The 16,786-nt window shown below is 37.3% G+C and overlaps 2 protein-coding genes and 1 long non-coding RNA gene across 4 annotated transcripts; 2 read left to right on the top strand and 1 right to left on the bottom strand.

The window, feature by feature from the left end:
• The first annotated feature begins 773 nt into the window (after window positions 1-773).
• On the top strand, window positions 774-2,367 carry LOC130729534 (uncharacterized). Its single transcript, XR_009016034.1, has 2 exons — window positions 774-1,185; window positions 1,616-2,367. It is a non-coding gene; the product is annotated as an uncharacterized LOC130729534 (long non-coding RNA).
• A 1,216-nt stretch (window positions 2,368-3,583) lies between these two features.
• On the top strand, window positions 3,584-5,448 carry LOC130720415 (F-box protein CPR1-like). Its single transcript, XM_057571060.1, has 3 exons — window positions 3,584-4,178; window positions 4,771-4,827; window positions 4,931-5,448. Exons 1-3 carry the CDS (start codon window positions 3,584-3,586, stop codon window positions 5,446-5,448), a joined length of 1,170 nt encoding a protein of 389 aa, XP_057427043.1.
• A 244-nt stretch (window positions 5,449-5,692) lies between these two features.
• On the bottom strand, window positions 5,693-15,527 carry LOC130729532 (uncharacterized). 2 transcript variants are annotated; one of them, XM_057581314.1, is made up of 10 exons: window positions 15,142-15,527; window positions 14,949-15,064; window positions 14,803-14,856; window positions 13,424-13,448; window positions 13,070-13,192; window positions 12,290-12,456; window positions 10,633-10,702; window positions 9,875-9,973; window positions 6,161-6,271; window positions 5,693-6,075 (listed from the first exon to the last, which is right to left on the bottom strand). In XM_057581314.1, the coding sequence occupies exons 1-9, from the start codon at window positions 15,343-15,345 to the stop codon at window positions 6,185-6,187; spliced, it is 945 nt and encodes a 314-aa protein (XP_057437297.1). In that variant the 5' UTR covers window positions 15,346-15,527; the 3' UTR covers window positions 5,693-6,075; window positions 6,161-6,184. The 2 variants fall into 2 exon arrangements, with proteins under 2 accessions (XP_057437297.1, XP_057437298.1); XM_057581315.1 differs by lacking the exons at window positions 5,693-6,075; window positions 6,161-6,271 and adding an exon at window positions 6,843-7,427 and having other exon boundaries at window positions 15,142-15,483.
• Between the last annotated feature and the right edge of the window lie 1,259 nt (window positions 15,528-16,786).

The raw sequence follows: 16,786 nt of genomic DNA, 5'->3' as shown, positions 1-16,786 counted from the left end.
TTGTGATTTAACAAGGAATGGGTGCAGGGAGTGAAAACCTTAATTGATGAATGGAATAGGAAGTAAAGAGCTCCGTTTAGGGTATTTCGCATGAGAAGTGGTGAAAGCATCGATGATATGCATTTGGAGATTGAGGAATCTCTGTAAAACAAAAATGAGAGTCAGCGTGCTTCAATCCAATATATGGCAGTGCGACGGTGGCGAGAGAGATTCAAGATTCAGTGATGAAAGACGGAGGGAAAACCCCAACAAACAAAATTAGGGAGGGTTGGTGATAGGTGGTTGTGGTGGGAAGGTGAGGAGGTTGAGGGAAGATGGAGGCGGTGACCATGAATGAATTTCCAACAAGTAAGGGCCATACCCAAATTTTGTAACAGAATGAAAAAGGTAAAGTTTTCCGATTTTGATACTATGAAACATCCTAACCTTAATGGAGTGTTTGTTTGTGATGTTGTTGAAGACTTTTCCATGATTTCTAGCAAGGACCCCTTTGAGTTAATTGAGGTTAATTTTGAACTCAATCAAGTTTTTATCAACCTTGTGAGTCAACACCGATATGGGGGTGCATCTGAGGAGAATTTCCATGCCCACATAGTCCGTCTCACTTAAATCAATAGCACTGTAAGAAAGAAGGGTATGTCAAGTGATGCACTAAGGCTTAAACTTTTTCCATACTCCTTGAGGGATGAAGCTAAAAATTGGTTTTATTCTCAACCTAAAGAGAGTGCGAGATTTTGAAGGATTTTGTGCAGAGATTCAGTGAAAGGTTTATACCTTGGCTTGCAAGAGCTTGAGAAAAGGTGAGTCATGTTCCTCCTAGCTTTCAGGGATGAAAAATCTATCAAAGACTATAACTTTGAACTTCTTGGGAGACAACTCATGTTCAAGTTTGTTAATTTTATTTTAGTTACTTTCTTTTAGTTTATTTTGTTTTTATTTTTAAAAAAATAGCGAAAAAAATTGTGTGCAAGCTATTGTTGCCAACGCACAATAGGCACACACACACACACTAAATTTCAACCTCACTCTCATCTCTTCTACCTTCAACACCCACCACCCATATACCCCTCCCCTCACTCAATTTCCTTCAATTTTTCATCAATTCCACCATCACCCATCACTCCATTCACCATTTTTGGGTCTTTCCACTCCTCCATTCATCACCCATTCAAAATCTCTTCCAAGGTAAGTGGTTTTTTGTGTTCTTCTCTCTATTTCTTCTTCACTTCATCTCTTCTATTGCATGCTAGAATAGTTTATTTGAGTGGAATTAGGTGATTATAATGGGTTGTTGTCCATTTATTATGGGAGGGAAAGTGATTGAGTTGTTGATTTGGGTAGGAATTGTTGAGTTTTAAGTGTTGAAAAACCTTGCCCACCAAGTATTCGTTGAAATGTCTCAATGGAAAAAGCTTAAAGTTTGTTGTGTTGTCTTTGATATATGGTTATGTTATCAACTTAAAAACTTGTTTATTATCAAAAGGACATGGTGTGGCTTGGTTTCATTGAAAAATTGAAGAGTAGGTGAAGTTGTGGAGTTGTAGCGAACAAGTGTGATGTTCTGGTAAACTAACAATTTGAGTTTGTGGTTGTACTTAATTTGTCATTTTTGAAGATACCACCAAAAGGTTCAGGTTCGAGTCTAGGCACTAAGAAAAGGCAGCAACCAATTTTCAAGAACCCCTCAAAGAGGCCTACTGAAGAGGAGGAGGAAAAATAAGTTATACCTAAACCCCACCAAAAGGTTCAGGTTTGAGTTTGCTTCAACATCAAATTATAAATACTACTAGCAAATTGTTGCAAACGCTCAGATGATCAAGGAAAGGCCGATGACATTAGCATCCGATGAGGACCCTTGAGAAATTGGGGAGGCCATAGCCAAGAAAAGGTGGAGTGAAATGCTTTGCAAACAAACTGCTTTAGGATGTGCCAACCTTATTGTTGAGTTTTATGCCAACGCTCAGTATGACTTCTCCTATCGTACTCCCTCAGTGCCTACTTACAAGTCTTGTAGGGGAGTAGAGATTGACTATAGTCCTGATGCTATCAAGAGGTTCCTGAAATTTTCATCACTGCAGTTGATGCAAGGATCTTTGGAGAAAACAAGCCAACATTCCATACCCTTTTGAATCAGTATCTCCAAATGAAGAGATTCTTGATACTCTTGTTGTCACGGGAGCCATTTGGGGACCAACTATACTTGGGGGACTACCTTGTTGTTGTTGTTGTTGTTGTTGTTGTTGTTGATAAACTAGGTTGAGAGCTTTGTTAGAAACGTCATACTTCATTTGGTTTGCACTTTAATTTTATGCAATCCTCTTTAGCTTTGTTAGACTAGTATATGTTGTGGATATTGTTTTATTTCCACACCCGATCTCTTAAATAAGAAAAAAAAGAAGTAAATACAAAAAATAATTCACTTTCCAATTAAATTCAAAGTTTTACAAAATAATGAAAAATGTACAACATTGAAAATCAAAATGTCTTGATTAGTATTTTTAATTTTGGCTAATTTCATTTTCTGTTGTGTGAAATAATATTTGGTGGATTACTCATTATGTAAGTGATGAATGGAAGATGGGCCAAAAGCCCAAAGAAAAGAGAAGCTGAAACAAAAAATAAATAAAAATAATAAAAAGAAAATCATAAAAAGATTAGGGTTTGGGAGGCCTTATAAGTAGCCAAGCAACGATGATAGAGGTAGTGGAAATCAATGAGGAGCCAACCCTAATTCACAAAAGCTCAATTCTCTCTCCCTCTACACCTGAAACCTTCTTCTCCCATCAACACAAAACCTAGCCGCCAACCTCTTCTTTTCTCAGCCTAAATATCGCCACTGTCACCTTCCCTTTGCCGATCTGAAGCCTTCAACCACCAAATCTAAGCTTCATTTCCATCATTCTCCCAACTTTCATTCAGCCACAACAAAAAACTGAAAACCCACGAAGGTGATGCGATGACTGGTGCTCAAAGCCTCGGTGACGTGGCGGTGATTCAAGGCTCTAATGGTTGTGTCCAGGATGGTGAGGATGTCCATTTGCAGAACTGAGACAATCCCAAAATCAGATTTCAATTGTACTTTCATTACCACGGTTCTTTCTCTTTTCCTTCATTTTGTTGTGCTTTGATCTTCAATGCATCTTTCTTTTTCTCACATGTAAATGTCTCTTGCTACTGATGTGCTGTTAAATGTTCATATTGTCTTGTGATTATGGTCTTGGATATATGTAATATGCTATTTAAAACTTCACATGGTAAAGGTTGTGTGGTATATGTGATTTAAGTTCATCTTTGTTTTTTATTGTTTCTAGGACCTCTTTTTTAGTGGTGTTTCATTGTATCTTATTTCGTGTGCTTGTACGAGCACATTTAAAGAAGGAAAATAATGAAGAATCTTGAACACGTTATTTTTTATTGGTTTTGCTTTCATTATTGATATCTTCATTGATTGTAATTATTTAATTGAAATTTGGTACAAATTAATTTAATTTTCTATGAATGTTATTTGGATGAAATTTTTAACAAAAAATACAAAAACACACGTCGATTGTTTGTAGGTTAATTTGGTTTTCTTCCCCCAGCCATGAAAAACCCTCGTGATGATGCAATTTTCCCTTTGGATCTCTTGATGGAAATCTTGTCATGGCTACCCGTGAAGACCCTCATACGATTCGCATGCATTTCCAAGTCATTGAAATCATTGATCTTCAATGATCCATCATTTGCGAAATTGCACCTTAATAGATCCCCAAAAAATACACACATTCTCCTCAACATAGAAGACGAACCCTACGAATTTGAAAATGAGGACAGTTGGGTTGTTCCATGCTCTGTGGATTGCTTGATGGAGGATCCTTCGTCCATGATTGATGTTGAAGAGTGCTACTTTTTGAAGGGAAATCATTTGGTAATTGGCTCCTGTAATGGGTTGGTTTGTTTGGGAAACTTTTATGATGTTGGCCCAATTGAAGAATTTTGGGTTCAACTTTGGAATCCGTCCACACACTTGATGTCTAAGAAGTCACCAACCTTTCATCTGAGCATGCGAACTTCAATGGATGCTCCGCGGGGTAAAGTGAATTTGGGGTTCGGCTATGATAGTTCACATGATACTTACAAGGTGAGTAAATATTTAAAGTGCTACCCTTTTGAAGATAATTATTTGAGAATTCATAATAGTATATGATAGCTTAATTTGAAATTAACTTGTTTCTAGAGATATGTGATTAAGTACAACCAATAATTTAAATTGTTGTGGCTAAATCGAGATCCTTCATATTCTGAAAAATTGATGATATATATGACCATATCTACAGTAATTACACTGATGATGGCCTTTAAATGATCAAGATCTTATGCTCCAAAATAATTTCCATGGTTGAATTTCATCGATGAGACAAAAAATTAGACATCATTTGAAAACTTAAGATTTAGCTAGAAAACCTCCACATTGCAGACAACAATTTAAAACTAGCATACACTTTTGATTAACTTACTCAAGCATATTGTTTACTATCCCTAACATCAAGAAGAATCTTACAAATTAAGTTTGTCTTTATTATGAAAATAATTATTTTTTGGGTCAAGTTAGTCACTACTTTAAATTACCTTAAAGGCTAATTAGATCATGAAAAATGGAAATAAACTTAAGGCCCAAATTAGTCAATTTAATTTGACTAATGTAACAAAATAAAAGACAGCATAATTTTCATAATACATCTCAAAAGTATTATCTTGTTGGTTTAATTTTATTTTTTTACTTTTTGCTAGGTGGTGGTGGTGCATTGGGATTGTACAGAGCAGAAAATTATGACAAGGGTGTATTGTGTGAATAATATTTGCTGCAAAAATATTTTGAGTGGCCCTTGTTCCCCTCTTATGTTATACCAAATTGATGGAAAATTTGTGGGTGGTTGTGTTAACTGGTTAGCTGTTAAAAATATGAAGGGTCCCGAATATCAATGGGACAATGTTACTCTCGAGCAGCTGATTATTGCTTCCTTTGACATGATTGAGGAGGTGTATACATATCGGCCACTTCCCGAGGGTGTTACTGAGGTGCCTCATTTTGAGCCAAGACTCGGGGTTCTTGAAAATCACATGTGTCTTTTTCATGACCATAATAGAACTCATTTAGTTGTGTGGAAAATGAGAGAGTATGGAGTTCGAGAGTCTTGGACTCGATGGGTGAAAATCAGTTATGAGAATCTTCGATGTGAAGGTTTTTTGTATAGGCCCTCGACAATGGTCTTATCTGAAGATGGTGACATCCTTTTGCTCGCAAAAAATGGGGATTTGGAGTTTATCACGTATGACATCAGAGATAATAATATAGAGTATATTTCAAATCCCAACAAAGAATTTTGGTTGTATGCTTTTGGTTATGTTCAGAGTCTGGTTTCTCCTTGTCAAGACAAAGAAGATGGACAAAAACGAGGGAGAAAATAAGCTTTTGGATGCCAATTCCAAAATACCATAGATTTTCAATCAATATTTGATTCGTACCTTATTTGATATTATGAAGTCTCTTAAATTTTGTGGATCTTTTAAGTATCTTGCATGTTGCAATGGTAGTGGATGTTATATTTGTGCTCAAATAGATGCTGCCAGAATACTTAGAAGTTCTAATATTTCAATTCGTAGTTTTAATTTTTTTTGCATGGAATGAAATAGATAATGTAGCAGCTAGGGTAGAACTGAATGATAAATTATTGCTAATAAGCTACCTTTGATTAGTCAAAAAGTTGTTGTAACTAGTATCTTGAATGCATATAATTTTAATTGCATGGATTCGTCCTTGATCCAGCGCCACATTCAGGTGTGACCTGCGACCTGTGCTTTAGCCCGTCACACCTATCTCCTAGGCCTTGTTAGCTTCATTGTGAGAAGAAATTTATACAAACTCGTCTGAAGACTAGTAGGTGAGAAGTCCGACCCAAGCCTCCATCTAAGAAGACATACCGGTGGCCTTCCTAGCCTCTTCGAACATATTTTTAAGGCATCCTAGTCCTACAAATCATTGTGCAAAGTGTTCGAGACATATCTATGATGTTGGAGAGCCCAAGTAATATTTTTCTGCAAAAGAAATTGCTCAAATCAGCTATTCACGACATGCGATATTAGCTATTATGCAAGTATAATTAATGTATGCATAATTTACCTGAAACTCATCCCACCACTTCTATTATTGTTCTTTGGGGGAAGCAGAGTATGCATGGATGGGATCAGTAAAATGTGACCGGAGGACAACTTTGATTGCATCAGTTGTTGGCTTTGAAAGAGCGAGGTGTAATCAGTGTTAACAATTTGTATATACAATCAATCTGGAATTTATAGGTTTTAAAGTTTAATAATATACGAATTTAACTAATTCGACTGATATCTCACTAATTTGACAATTCAATATACCAATACCCTTAGACAGTAAATAAGTTATCCAAATTGTATAACAATCACCCCGTTCAAACAAGGATCCGAACCAATCCATTCATTCGAAAAAATACCAGAAACAAGAACTCAAAGCCAGAATATGGAGTTACTTTAAAGTATTGCACACTCTGGAAGAGCAATTTTGAAGTCTTCATTCTATTGAAAACTACAGTATATTTAAGAATCTATGTCCCTCATACAATTTTTACCAAGAAGAATGAAACATCAATCATCATATAAGTGCATCGGTTAATTGCCAGCTATGCTAACTTCATCTTGAAAATTACACAAAAAATATACTCCTAGGTGGAAAGTTTTCACATCTTAACATAAATCGCATAAAATGAACAGCTACAAGGCGCAACTTCTAGTGAATTGACGTGATTCTAAAGTTGAAAAGGACAAAGCAAAGATACTAATAACGTAGTACTTTCTATTTGAGTAACTTCATTAAGTACATCTGAATAGTAGTTGCTTTACACCTTGTACAAATAAAATAACAAATTTACATTACATTTTCATAGCTCCTCACAAACTACTGTCTAAATGACCTTATTTCTAGTAAAATGGGGCTATCCAATGGGTGTTTGTTGTAGTGATTCAAAGTGGCTATTTAAACTCCTAGGTCGAAAGTTCAATCCTTAAAAGTTGCATTTATAGAGAGACCTTTGACTTTCACAACACCTGAGTCGGAATTGCGATAACAATTTTGTACACTAAAAAAAAATTAAAATGGGACTCAACTTATAAGTTTTTATTTACATAAAATATCTACCTTGTGCATATAATAGAAATCTGTTAAATGTTTCCATAAGTTTTCCTCTTCATTCCCTCTTACATTGGGAGGAATGATACAAAGTAGAAGAGTCATGAACAGGTCTTCAGATGCTAAAGTTCCAATCAAAATGGATGATTAACTTTCAAATGGCAGCAGGGATGAGATCCTCTTCAACATCAGTACCCTCATCTTCCAATACCATCCAATGTAAAATAGGGCCCTGAACATCATATTTGTTTAGATACAAAGGCTGACTAATTGCAACGAGCAGGAAATGTAAATGAATATATGATATTCTATATAAACTAAAGGGTAAGCATGTGATAACTAGCAAATAAAGTGATATCGCTTTATTTTCTTTTGTATTATTACTGTTTTTGTTCACGTCACGCTAGGTTTGGTAGCTAAGGATTGAGCCAACAATATTCAGCTCCAAATACTTGGCTGCCATAGGTCTCCCTCCATTGTGATCCCGCAAGTCCTGAGATGTATCCTAATCTCATAATCCACTAGCTCTGTTTAGGTATTTAACGTGGAATTATGAAACCTCGGCGACATAGCTTGTGGATCAGGATGCAAAAACCAGCTTGATGTCCAACCTTCCGGCTTCAGCCTCATCAGGAAGTGTGTCATCCTGTAAGAAATTGATGTCGGAGAACATCCAATTGTCTCCTTGTTCAAGTACCATTATTTTCCTTATCCTCAAAGCTAGGTCTTTGGACCACTTCCTTTATGAATGCGTTGTGCTGCCTTACATTGGACAATTTTATTAACAAATAACTTGTGTGTTCTAAGATTGAGGACCATGCTTAATGGTGCAATATTGACTTTTTAACTTTTGACAATTACTTGTTCAACAATGCATCTTCAGTCTGATAGGTTCCAGGTTCCACTAGTTTGATTAGTTACTAGTTTGGAGTCACTTTTGACTTGAACCATTTCATCTACCATCTCCTTCGCAAATTTTAGACTCGTTATGAGGGCCTCATACTCAGTTTGATTGTTACTCGTGTAGAATTCAAACCTCTAGTGTTGCTCAACCATGATCCTGTTGTGCCTCCAATATTCTATACATTCCTTTTGTGTTGGAGGATAAATCTACATACAAAACTCATATGTCTTCTGCGCCTTCATAGTGGGGAGTGAGCTCGTAAGAAGTCAGCTAAGAATTGAGATTGTATAGCACCCTTGGTTTACACTGATCTCACACTCGCGTAGCTTGATGTTCCATGCTATCATGCATCCAGTCAAGTCAAGTCAGCCTTCTACAAAACTCTCAACTGGTCAGTCTTATCGGTCATTCGATGGCTAAGGATGCATGGCAGGCACCTCTAAGCTTCTGTGACAAGGGCTATGGCCAACTTCTCAATAACAAACCTCCTATCCATGCAATTTTTAATCACAGAGTTTACAATTTTACCTGACGTGGGCCGAGCATTGGAGAAGAAGCTAAGAATGTCTTCAGCTCCTGGAATGCTTCTTCAAATTTGTCACGTCATTTGAAGTTTGTCGGTTTCTTCAATACATGTTGAAAGGTAAATCTCTATTTGTCCACTTCGATAAGCGAAAATGTTAGTATTTGCACTAACATCGACCCTGGCGAGATTTCTCGCAAAGGAACTGCACAATGTGGCATCTGAACTTCCTGTAATCAACAGGTGACTGTTGTATCGCTTCAGATGAATGTTTATATCAATGTTGCCACTATAAAAGGTGATCTTAAGTGTTTTATGGTTAGGTAATTGCATTGCCATGATGTCATCAGTGAACGAACATAAGTTGTCTGCATTTATGAGAGGCCCGACACTCTCGCTTTTCCTTTTTACATCGTTCGTCCAAACCTCCATGCCTTTTGCCTTAGGGGTTCTGTGTGACGCCTTTTGTCCTCTAGCTATAATCCCTAATCCCTCTGAAGTACTTCTATCCTGTACCTCTCTTTGTTCTTCTCTTGCAGGCATTCCATGTTAGACATGAGTTCTCACACATTGCAGGTTCCTCCATTCTCGTTTCACAAATGGTCATCTTCCGCCCTAACCACATGCAACTCATTTCTAAAGCCACATGCTATTAGTGCCACTGCTGATTTGAACCATGCAGTTCTTCGTGCTCGGCCAGGGAAAGTTTTTCTTGGTCCCATGATAAGCATCAAAATGTTCACGTCACATTAGACCTGATAGCTAAGGACTGCGCTAAGGAAACAATCTAGTGTTGAGTTTTCCTTGATCTCTTCTCCCCTAATGTTCCTCTCTATATACTCTAAAACAGCCCTTGAGCTTGGCATGGTCCTTGTACGCTTGGGGCATGGAGAGAAGTCTTGACTCAAGTTCGTTTGTGACAAGAAATGGTTAACGTGGGCAGTTACTCTTTATGACAATTGAAACAAAAATGGGTAGCACTATGCTTTAATATGGGTGAACCGGGTTGACAACCTAGGGATAGATCTGCTCCTACGAGAGCACTGTGATTCACGGATATTGGCATTTGAGGTCCATAATGTGGAAACCTAATAGATGTTTCAGGCCTTGAACAAACATTTATCATCATTACTACGATTCTTGCATTTCGTCACAATAAAAGAGTGGCAACACATTTATCAAATGCTCATAAAAAGTAACTTAGTAATCTATCTAAAACTTATAGTCTGCAAATCAACAAATTAGTCTGTACCTTTCCTTGTCGTAGGACTTTCGGAGGCATTTTTCTCATGTCAACCACTGTGGAAGGTTCGGCCACTCTTACACCACCATCGACAACAAAATCAAGACCCTGAACAACCAGAATGCTGTTAAGTGCTTTACTTTTTTTTGAGAGCAAAAGAGAGATTATTCATTAATAATAAAGAGAGGGAAACAACCCAACAAGAGGAAATACAAAAAGACCACCAAGCCAACCAAAAAAGACTAAAAAACCAGCCAAAAAAGAAAAGAGACACCTTCCTAACACCTAGAAGGAAAATTCTCCTTAATTACTTCAGCCAACCCTCGAATGGCCTCTTCATCACTACCAGAAAAGTGCTTTACTTATGTACAGGCCTCTAAAAAAGTGTTGCACTCTTCTTTTTCCTTTTACAAGTTTGATATTCTACTCTCAGGGTCAAAGCTTGAAAGAGTAATGCTATAAAACCTAATAGCAGCAAAAATAGTAAATAGATTAAAATCTTATAAATTTTATCGTATATTTAGGTTGGTAGAGCCAAGGATACCACAATATTACTGAAGCATGTATTCAATTCTTAATCTGTAAATGCAAAATTAGATTCCCTTGAGAAAGTATAATTATAGAAAAATATTTCATGAACATGATAGGGCCCATTTCTAACAAACGTTTAAAATTCCAATAATATTTCCCATTTTCTTTGGGGTATTATTTTAATAGTAATTCATACTGAAAAAATAAAATAAAACACATAACCATCAGATTGATACCTCTGGTCCATATGTATCGGCTATTATAACTGGATCAATCATCCACTCATCTTCCTTCAGGAACTTGATGCTAAAAACAAGATAAACAATTCTAGAGTAATTAGGTCCAAGAATCAACTATTATGAAAAAGAGGGGATCTATTTCCTAATGAGTAATGACATTAAGCTATGACCATCCCCTCAGAAGAAATTGTTTAGACAAGAATAAATCCACTTACTAACACTCTGTGGTTACATGCGGTTGCCTAGGCACTGAGGAGGGCTGGAAAACAGCCGCACAACCTCAGATGCCCTGAGGTGAAACATGATGCGGCTGCATCAGGGTGAAGTGACTGATACTGCCGCATTATGCATTTTCAGTAACTAGTTTAGGTGCTCCGTAGCCAATGACTGTCTAATCTAAAGGGGTATTTATATTTCAGTCTACTAATAACACCACCCGAACTTAATATACCCAGCAATTCAAGAAGAAAACAGATAGAATCAGAAATTCACGGTAAATTCCACTAAAAAACAATGGAGCTCCTTGCAGCTGTCTACAAAGGGAACCGGGGGGGGGGGACACCCCAAAAGATACACGACGAAAAATACCATAAAAATAGGTCATGACCCAAAACATAGTGCAGCCCCTTTTCCCAGCCTTCTTCCTCAAATTCTGCAACAAAACACGGTGCCAACCCCTTTCCCTGGCTTTCCTCTCTCAGCGTCCTCTCCCGCTCCCCCCTCCTCAAAAGAATAAGAGAATCCTTCCTCTCACACCGTAACAGGCCTTTTCTACTGTTTAGCCCATGTTTCTATTTACTTCCTCTCTTGCATAAAAAGATCAATGGTCCACTAAAAATTCTGAGTACTACCAGGACTTACCTGCTCTCTGAGACTTACAGTCCAGAAGCTGATTCAAAGCTCTTATCACTGCATCCTCTTTACTCGGGACTGTAGCTACTAAACCTTTATCTCCCTTTATCCTATTGACACTATGCGTCTTGCATGCATTGGTTGGATGTGCATATTATTATGTTTCTAGCACTGTCAATTTTGATTTTTCTATGTTTTAATGCAATCGTAATACTTATGACTCTGCATTAGATCCCTATATTGGTCTAATCTGACATTACATTAATAATTTGTTATTTTTTAATATCCACATCATTTCAATGATGCTACCACATCTTGCCATATCTAAGTGGCGTGTACTACTAGGACTTACCTGCTCTCTGTGACTTACAGTCCAGAAGCTGATTAGAAGCTCTTATCACAGCATCCTCTTTATTTGGGACTGTAGCTACACCTTTATCTCCCTTTATTCTCAGATATTTGACACTATGCGTCTTACATACATTGGTTGGATGTGCATATTATTATGTTTCTAGCACTGTCAATTTTGAATTTTCTATGTTTTAATGCAATGGTAATACTTATGAGTTATGACTCTGCATTAGATCCCTATTTTAGTCCAATCTGACATTACATTAAATAATTTGTTATTTTTTAATATCCACATCATTTCAATGATGCTACCACATCTTGCCATATCTAAGTGGTGGTTTTGGAAGTGGTCGCCTCAACCCACTTTTTGCCGTATGACAACTCAGGTTACTAGAAAACAACCTCTCTTTGCAAAAGGCAGAGAAGAAAAAGGATAAATAATTAAACAAACCTTGTACATATTAATGGTGCATCCATCTGGTTTAGTATCGTTTGACAAATGGCATCATCAGGCATACGGACACCAACATTTTTTCTTGATGCAAATCTGGCAGCAGTAGTCCCAAACCTTATGCACTGCTTAGGTAATTCTTTGCTAGCAATTAGGATGAAAGTGTACTGCGACTCAAGCATAACAACCGTTAAACAATTGTCTACAACTATATAGCATAGCCAATAAATTTGTTAGAGAACAAATCCAAACAATAGGATGTCACCCACATAGAAACATGATATCACAAAATGTACTAAAAAAAAGAGATAAGAACGCAATTAAACATGAAAATCAACTAAAGTGTAAGAATGAATACGTTAATTCTAGGAAGTGACCAGCATAGTCTTCAATTCACATTCAGCAATCAAAGATAAATGAACTGACAGAGACATCCTTAACCCAAAAACTACAATGTAAAGCTCCATATTCCTTTGAAATTGTAAAACATACCCAGAGTCTTTCTTACTAAAACTATTAAATTTTCGGCAAACATGTCTGAAGAATTGTGTTTAATTTTTTTGTTCTCCTTTACGAAAATATAAACAAACAAATCCATCTTATCAAGGTCATTCAACTTGGCAGAAACCACAGGGAAATAACCTACATGATTATCTCAACAATAGTGGTGATTAAGACTCCGTAGGAAATAGCATGTAACACCTATTAACTTTCCCTTCCATAGACTATTAAATTTTTCACAAATACATTAACTGATTTATGTTTAGAAATATTACTTACAGGACCAGGTAAGCATTGCTTAACAGCTCTGAATAAATTTGCATGACCTTGACCATCACCGAGTGGAAATCCAGTTGTGTATTTGTCAATGTCTCGAAATGAGTGACATAAGATGCTAAGAGGCTGAAAGTCAAGAGTTATCATATTCATCCATGATTAGAAGTAATGTTATCAGATAAAATCATACATTTGAGAAAAAACTTCAAGCTTTGTCAAACCCAATCTAACCTAAAAGTGTGTAAAGTAATTACACATGGGTGACAATGGTATGCAACATAATGTGAAAAGTGTAGCCATGTAGCAGGAAAATTGGGGGCACATGAACAACTGACCAAGACAAGCTGTGCTCCTCACCTTTGAACCTTGTATATTCTTGATTCTGCAATGCAACACTTTAACTTCATTCATGGGGACAGAATAAGGAGACATTTAGGCTATGTTTGGGAGGGAATTTTGAGGGGGAGGGAAGGTGAAGAAGATTGTTTGGGAGTTCTGTCAAATCAGGGTAACGGTTTAGAGAGCTTTCAAAACCTCCAATACCCTCCTCCAGCCCAATTATGGTTTAAAGCAAAATAAACCAAATGACATATTTATCCTTCCAGAATTTAAAAAGATTACATTTCATTACCATCCATCCAGCAAACCAAAACCAAGCTGATTGAACCAAACACTAGATCAAACCGAACCCCAGATGTTCAATCTGAGGTATCAACTACATTGGCGTGTGAACAGTTTAGTGGTGTTGTTTCTTCTCTCTTTCAATATCTCTCAATTTGGTTGCAATAAACAATAAAGACCCATTCAGTCTTTCTCTCAATCTCTCAAACTTTCACTGTATACAAGCTTTCTCTGTAGCAGGTCACTGCTGTGTACTTGTCTACGCCTGGGGAGAAATTTGACACTCCTCCAGAAGCTGCTGTTAACGCTTTTCTGAATGCTGCTCCTTACAATTTAATTCTGAAAGTGACATTGAAGACAAGCCCTCTAGTCTCATTCTTAGTGTTTTAGGAATGGTTCATCATAAATTTCTAAAATTCCTTTGTTTCTTGCTAATTTGTATCCTCTGTGTGCACGTGTGTGGATATTAGAATTTGTTGATATGCCAAACTGCTGGATGTGGATATGTACGATATATGGGTTTTGAGGTTTGATTAATGAGAAAAATGAGCAACAAAATAAACCAAATTTGGCTTTGTTGTCGGAATTTTTTTTGCTTGAATTAGTATGTGCTTCTTGATAATATACTTTGATTCGTTGCTCATTGATCCTTGTTGAACATCTTTTAATCAGAGTTTGATAAGAACAGATTCGAGGGATTCAGATTTGTAGAATATAAAAATTGAGCCAGCAGCTAAGGTTTGATTTGATCTAAGGTTTTGTTTGACTTAGCGTTTGGTTCAATCAGTTAGGATTTGCTTTGGTGAATAATTATGAAATCTAACTTTTTAACTTCTGTAGGGCTAGATATGTTATTTGGTTTATTTTCCTTCAAAACACCGCGGTTTAGATGAACTTAAAACCAGGCTTGTTAATAGTGCGCTATAGCGTAGCACCCTGGGGATTCACCGCTACTCCACGACTCACCGCTATTTGCCGCGCTCGAAATAGCATTTTTTGAGCTTGCCGCTACGCTGGGCAGGGTTTTGTAGGTCTTAAAAAACTCCCCAAAACATTCTCCTAATTATGAAAAACTCGAAAGCAAAACACACTTAAGATAGCAAAAAGCTAGTTACCTACGAAGACGCTCAATGGCGGAGTGGCTTCTAAGGTCACATACTATTGCATATCTACATAGACAAAGAAAACAAACACAATCAATTTATTTACATGTAGATAGTGAATGTGAACGGATCATATCATATCATATCATAGCACTTACATTGTATCAGTAGGGATAACTCCAACAGCACCTTCTTTCAAGAGATTGATAACCGGTTCCAATTTCCAAGAATCTGAGCCAGATGAATCAGCTTCAATGTACAGCAAACCATTACCCTGACCAATTATCAGCAATCAAACCCCATAACCAAACACGGTATTGAATTGAACAGCCAAGCGAAGAGAAGAGAAACCTTGTTGAAGCGAGAACCAGCGGTGTATTTGAGACGCTTGGGGCTTCGCTTGGCAGCCATGGATACTGTTAGGGACTTGTGAGTTCGGAGTGTGCTAAACGACACATGGTTACTTTGAAACGACACACTAGAGCCGCTTAGGAATGAGAGAGGGTCAGGACGCGGACGCCATAGCTTATCTCCAGAAACGCAAACCGTTTGCATTTTTGTCAAACCGGTATGTGTAACGCGGTACACGAAAATATGTGATGAATTTAGAGATATACAATTGGAAGATCTCCGGTGAAATGTTCTATTCCTGAGGTAATAACTAAGAACTAAGAACCTAGTTATTAATTGAGGGAGAGTTGATATAGAGTTCTTAATTCTTATAAATAAGAACTACTTAGTTTTTATTTAGTTGTTATTTTTAAGAACTAAGAACTTCACTTCAACCATCTCCAATGCTTAAAAAACCAGTTCTTTTTTGGGTAAATAGTCACTTTGTTTCTTAAAAGTGTTAACCGACTTCACATTCATCCTTGAATGAATTTTATTCACCTCGCGGTCCCTCGAAGTGGCTAACGCTAGTCAATTTAGTCCCTGGCGTTAAAAAATCTGACGGACATTAACGGAGGAGCTGACATGGCACGTTTTTTTGTCACTTAGAGCAACTCCAACGCAGGTTGCTTAACCTGGTTGGAGAAAATAAGGAACGTTGCTTATTTTTTACTTCCATTGGAGCTTGATGACCTGTCGTTGCTAGTTGCCAAAAGCTAAGCAACGTTGCTTAAATAAGCAACGCTCCTTAACTTGCTGCTAGTTAAAAAAAACATTTTCTCTCTCAACCAGCAACCGAATTCTCGTTAAAAGAAGAGGGAAGCAAAAATTATTGAAGAGGCAGAAGCAACAAACACAGAAAACCCAGAAGAGGTCCCAAACAGAATTAAAAATTTCAGAAATTTATTCCAGAATAGAAGGGAGATGAGCACAAATTTAATAAATTTAAAATACAAATGGTTGAAAGTCTCAAACAGAAACAAACAAATGAAAAAAAATTACAGAAATTTTTTATCTGGGTGAAGGAAGACATGGAGGCACTGCACAGAGGCCATTGAAGCTGTGCATGTCACCGATTTGGCCATTGAAGCAGTGCATGACACTGATTTGGACCACTATACCTCTGATTTTGCTACCTCTGGGTTGGGAATCTCCGATCCATGTTCTGATCTGTTCTCCGAACCACAGATCTGGGTGAAACGAAGGTGAAGGCAAGGCATGTGAGTCTGAGAATCGGAAAGGGGCGTGAGTATCAGAAACCCTCTGATCTGAGTGAAGAAGAACGCGGTTTGGGGCGTGAGTCTGAGGAAGGGAGAACCTTCGATTGAGACTGAGAGAGAGAAAGGGAAGAACGTGAGTATGAGAAAGCCTCTGATCTGAGTTAAGAGGGCGAAGGAATGTTGAGGTTGAATGAAGACAGTGAATGGAGTTGAGAGGAACAGAGGAGCGTGTGAATGAGTAGTGATGATGGAGTGAAACGGCTGAGTGATTTGTGGATATTTAGGTTTTAGTTTTAATTGGGGATAAAAGAATGGACATTAACGATAATGGATTTTTTTGTGAAGGGCTGAATGGATCAATGGATTTTGGCCCAAATTAAGAAAAA

This window comes from Lotus japonicus, chromosome 1 (assembly GCF_012489685.1).
Source record: "Lotus japonicus ecotype B-129 chromosome 1, LjGifu_v1.2".
NCBI lineage: Eukaryota > Viridiplantae > Streptophyta > Magnoliopsida > Fabales > Fabaceae > Lotus > Lotus japonicus.
This window is presented reverse-complemented; position numbering and strand designations above follow the sequence as displayed.

What these genes read in the sequence shown, in the direction of transcription:
- LOC130720415 (XM_057571060.1), top strand. Translation starts at nt 3,584, where the DNA reads ATGAAAAACCCTCGTGATGATGCAATTTTCCCTTTGGATCTCTTGATG. An exon ending in TTATTTGAGAATTCATAATA is followed by an intron (nt 4,179 to 4,770) that starts GTATATGATAGC and finishes ACTTTTTGCTAG; the next exon opens with GTGGTGGTGGTGCATTGGGA. An exon ending in TTATGACAAGGGTGTATTGT is followed by an intron (nt 4,828 to 4,930) that starts GTGAATAATATT and finishes TTAACTGGTTAG; the next exon opens with CTGTTAAAAATATGAAGGGT.
- LOC130729532 (XM_057581314.1), bottom strand. Translation starts at nt 15,345, where the DNA reads ATGCAAACGGTTTGCGTTTCTGGAGATAAGCTATGGCGTCCGCGTCCT. An exon ending in GTTATCCCTACTGATACAAT is followed by an intron (nt 14,857 to 14,948) that starts GTAAGTGCTATG and finishes TTGTCTATGTAG; the next exon opens with ATATGCAATAGTATGTGACC. An exon ending in GCCATTGAGCGTCTTCGTAG is followed by an intron (nt 13,449 to 14,802) that starts GTAACTAGCTTT and finishes GTTGCATTGCAG; the next exon opens with AATCAAGAATATACAAGGTT.